Raw genomic sequence first — 4,381 nt, 5'->3', positions numbered from 1 at the left:
ACTTAAACCACGTAGCACAGCTACTATAAACAAAAAGGTGGGAACAAAACATTAAGCACCGTCTTATTGGTCTAGTTAAGCACCTCCAGTTATTGGTCTAATCTATAGTAATTTACAAAATTTATATCTTCTATAGTTTTTTCCAAAATTTGTGTTTTTTTTAAATTCCTGTATTTACAGAGCAACTCTCAAATAGGGAAAAATCTTTACTTGATAAGATGAGAACAAATATCGTTTTATCAAAATATCTGCAGTAAAAGAGGTCTCACAAAAAAATCATAATCAAATTGTCAATCTCCAAAATGAGCAGCTGCTTCTGGAGCAACACAGACAGATCTTATTTCGGACACTTTGATAAATTAGGCCTACCTTTTACTTAACCAGTAATTGTAAAAGTTAAATTATCAATAAATGTATGTAAAGAGAAACACATATTGGGATTCTGTATACCGATATAATGACTCATTCTCCAGCTGACATACTGAAAATGATTTTATTTATCCATTTACATTAAATTGATATAAACTTGTCAAGAAAATTTCAAATAATAAGTTTCATATTAGCTTAAACATTTAAGAAATAAGAAACTCAAAAAAGAAAAAAAAATCAATAAATAAGCACAGACAATAAGTTAAACCATATCACAAACTGACCAGTATGTAACAAGAATGCTTTATCTACACAAAACATCCTATCTCACAACTTTTTTTTGTTCATTCTTAGAAATAGCCTCTGATCTCTGAACCAGCACATGCAGAAAAGCTCATTGGCCGTCTGTACAAAGTCCAGGGTTGGAAATTTACATGTGCCTAGGCGCCACGTGCCCCGCTGAACCCGCAGGGAAAAGTGGTATCAGCAATGCTTTTGAAGGACTGAAAACAGCAGTCTGCCAAATAATCATCAGAAAAGTGCTGCTTGCCTTTAGAAAAAAAAAAGAAGGAAATAAGACTGAATCTTAAAGTATTACAGCTGTAATAAATAAAAATGCTTATAAAACAGGCCTCGTTTCTTCTTTGACAGAGGGTGTATTTCAGTGAAATGTCCACAACACAAACAGAATTATTTTTGGGAAATGTATTTTGAAAGCTCAAAGTGATTATGATAGTGGAAAATATGAAAAGAATATGGCTGAGTAAGCGTTGGGTAATGTCTGATGATACAATACTAGAGATGTTAAATGGCCATTTACATTACAACTAGAGAAGGCTTTGGAATAACATAATAACAGTACAAAGTGCAATGGTGTACAGTAAGGCTGGCATTACATGCCCTAAAATTGGCAGTTTATTGACCTGCTTGAGCTTGGCAGAAAGTAACCAAAGGGTTTGCAGAGATTTTCCAGTACTTCAGACAATCTCTGCATCCAATCAGCAATAAATAAACCCTTCACCACCTATGTCACATTCACATGTCACCCAAGTTGGAGTGAAATGTTATGACTGGTCACAAGGGTACACCTTCATGCCAAGGCCAAGGCCAGAAAGGTCACTTATTCTTCTCACTTATAGTTTGGCCTTTAAACAGGCAAACATACCTGTAGCAACCAATCAACAATCATCTCTATTTTCACAGTTCCCTTTGGTTAAATAATGTTGATTTCTGATTGGTTAGTTACTTTGGATTACAGCACACCATTACATTTTACACCATTTACTTTAATAGTTTACAACATTCCATACCATAGGTGTCCACCATTATATATAAAGTTTTCTAACTTCATTTGCAAACATACATTTTCCTCCATGTTTACATTTTATAACAGGAATTAATAAATTGCCACAAACCATTTTTCTGCGTAATTTTTAAAGTGAGAGATCAGCTACTCCAATCAAAACGTTTTTTTTTCTGGCCACAGTAGGGAAGGATTGAATCATCTGTTGGGTTTTTAGTGCTGTCTGTGATGGTTTTGGTGAGATTTTCCCTCATTTTCTGTTGGGGGTGACAACATTTTTACTGGGCCAAGAAGCAAAGAGAAATTTCCAGCAGGGAACTCAAACAGCAAAAAAAAGAGGTTCCAGCCTTCCCAAAGACGTCAGGGGAGATTTACTAAAACCGGGGTGTCCGAAATCTGGTGCAGCTCTACATAGAAAACAATCATCTTCCAGGTTTTATTGTCAAAGGTTTATTGAACAAGCTTAAGTTAAAAGCTTATTGGATACCATACACAGCTGCACCAGATTCTGAGTGCTCCAGTTTTAGTAAATCCCACCCCCCCATTGTTTCGTCTGTCATTGTGTCCCTTTCGAATATATTTTGAAATACTTCTCCTGGTGTCAAGGCTTCCTGGGACAGCAAGTGAGAGGAAATCTTCCCAACAGGCACACAGAGAGCAATTCAAATATGGAGATCCAAGTTTCTTCACTATACTAAAGCTAAAAAAAGTTTTGGATGGAGTTGTATTTTATCATTTATATTAAAGTTTAACTCTAGGAATTAGAAAAAATCTACCATTATAGTAAGGCCGAGGGTAAATGCTAGTTATGTCTAGGGGCTACAGGAGCAGGCAGAATTACTTACTGTATCCCCTGCTCCAGCCGGCTGCCCCCTTCTCCCCAAAGTTCCAGTCTGTTGGCAGTCCCTTGGCATCATCATGTATGAAGCAGAGCTAATAACACTGCATTGTATTTAGTGGGGGCGAATGTGTGACCATATCTGTGAGCGGAGGCTGCGGGGGACCATTCGCATCTCTGGAGGGACATTGCTGGAGCACAGGATAAAGCATTTCTTCTTATTCCGGCACCCCTAGACATAATGAGCATTTAACCCTTGCAAGGGTAGATTTTTTTTTATTTTTAATTCCTGGAGTTGGGCTATAGGAACTAAATTTGAGAATCTTTAACCAAGAATATACTTGTAAAATGTTGTGCTTATTTGTTTAATAAAACTTCTGCTGTATAACATTTTAATAAACAGTCCAAAAACAATTAATTGTGTTTGCTTTATGACCCTTATAAACCCAATATTTCCAAGAACTAAATCAGGAGTACTCATGTATATCAAATCCCGGTGATGGTAGCAAATGAGCCATATTTATAACCCTGGTACAGAAAAATATAAAGGGGCACTTGTTTTTACTAGTAGCCAAAGGTATAATAAGAAGGAGACCTGTGGGCACAGAGGCATCACTATCAATGGAGCAAATATGTCCCCAGAGCTCCTCCTGATCATACATTTTCCTACTCTTCTAACAAGTGAGTATACAGATGTCAGATATTTTTTGTATATGGACATTTATGGATTGACAGTCAATATATTATACTGTATCACACCCCTTTTTTCTTTTTTATTGGAAACTACAAGAATTACATTTAACCAAGGCAGAAAACTGTTATGAATGTTCAACGTCTGAATGATTGTTCTGAATGGGACCTGCAGGGAACTCTGGGGTTCATCTCTGCTTATGATTGCTGTTGATCTGAGCCTCAAGACATCCCTGGTTAATGGGAAATGCAATCACCTGTCTATTGGTGAAATTCTGAGATCACTTGCTTAGCATTGCCTCTGCTGGAGAGTCCAGGAAAGATTGGGTGGAGAGACAGTGGTGAGTAGACAGTGGGGTGGGGGATAGGGTATTAGGTAAAGGTCATGGAGACTGTGTGCTCAAGTGCTTTGCGGCGTAGGGAGGCAATGCTGGTTCCCCTCCACACATCACTGCTGTCCGGAGAGCTGCAGAGCTGCGGGGAACCCGACACGTTGCTGGGACCCTGCAATGAGGAGGACATCATGCCGGGGAAGGCGGATTGGTAAAGGTGTGACTGCAGCCCAGAGCCATTGGAGCCCATGTTGGACAAACCCATGGAGCCGGGAGGTGGGCCGGCTCCCAGGCTACACTGGGACAACTGCTGAGCCATTGCCTGTTGCCTTCCAAGGGAGGGAGGTAAGGGAAGCTGGGAGACCCCCATTCCAGCTGTGGCCCAGCGGGTATCGTTGGCATGGAAGGAGCATAGACTGTCGCCCATTGCTGCTGCCGCAGCGGCTGCTGCTGATTGGAACTGCGGCAATCCTGGTGTGGGCAGCAGAGTTCCAGGGGAACGGAATACATTGGTGGTCTTCTTACGCTTCTTCCACTTGGCACGCCTGTTCTGGAACCAGACCTAGAAGATACAACAAAGATCAGGCGTTAGTTCATTTTGGGCTAGAAGTCTTTGAGATCAGTGGGGGGTTATTTACTAAAACTGCAAAATCTGTTGCAGCTCTGCACAGAAACCAATCAGCTTCCAGGTTTTATTTTCAAAGCTTAATTGAACAAGCTAAATTTAAAAGCTGATTGGCTACCTTCCACAGCTGCCCAGATTCTAAATGCTTTAGGTTTAGTAAATCTCCCCCAGTATGCTTTGCATTATTCCTTCATGAAAGTAAATATAAATTCATGGCTATTGCC

The 4,381-nt window shown here is 39.7% G+C and overlaps 1 protein-coding gene across 1 annotated transcript; it reads right to left on the bottom strand.

The window, feature by feature from the left end:
* Nucleotides 1–479: 479 nt before the first annotated feature.
* Nucleotides 480–4,096, bottom strand: LOC120929430 (orthopedia homeobox; the record flags this gene model as incomplete). Its single annotated transcript, XM_040340856.1, is given in 1 exon segment — nucleotides 480–4,096. A coding segment is annotated over 1 exon segment (524 nt), but the record flags the coding sequence as incomplete, so codon positions are not given.
* Nucleotides 4,097–4,381: the final 285 nt, after the last annotated feature.

The sequence above is a fragment of the Rana temporaria genome, chromosome 1 (genome assembly GCF_905171775.1).
Source record: "Rana temporaria chromosome 1, aRanTem1.1, whole genome shotgun sequence".
In the NCBI taxonomy this organism is placed as follows: domain Eukaryota; kingdom Metazoa; phylum Chordata; class Amphibia; order Anura; family Ranidae; genus Rana; species Rana temporaria.
Note: the sequence above shows the minus strand (reverse complement) of the source record. Positions and strands in the feature narration are given on the sequence as shown.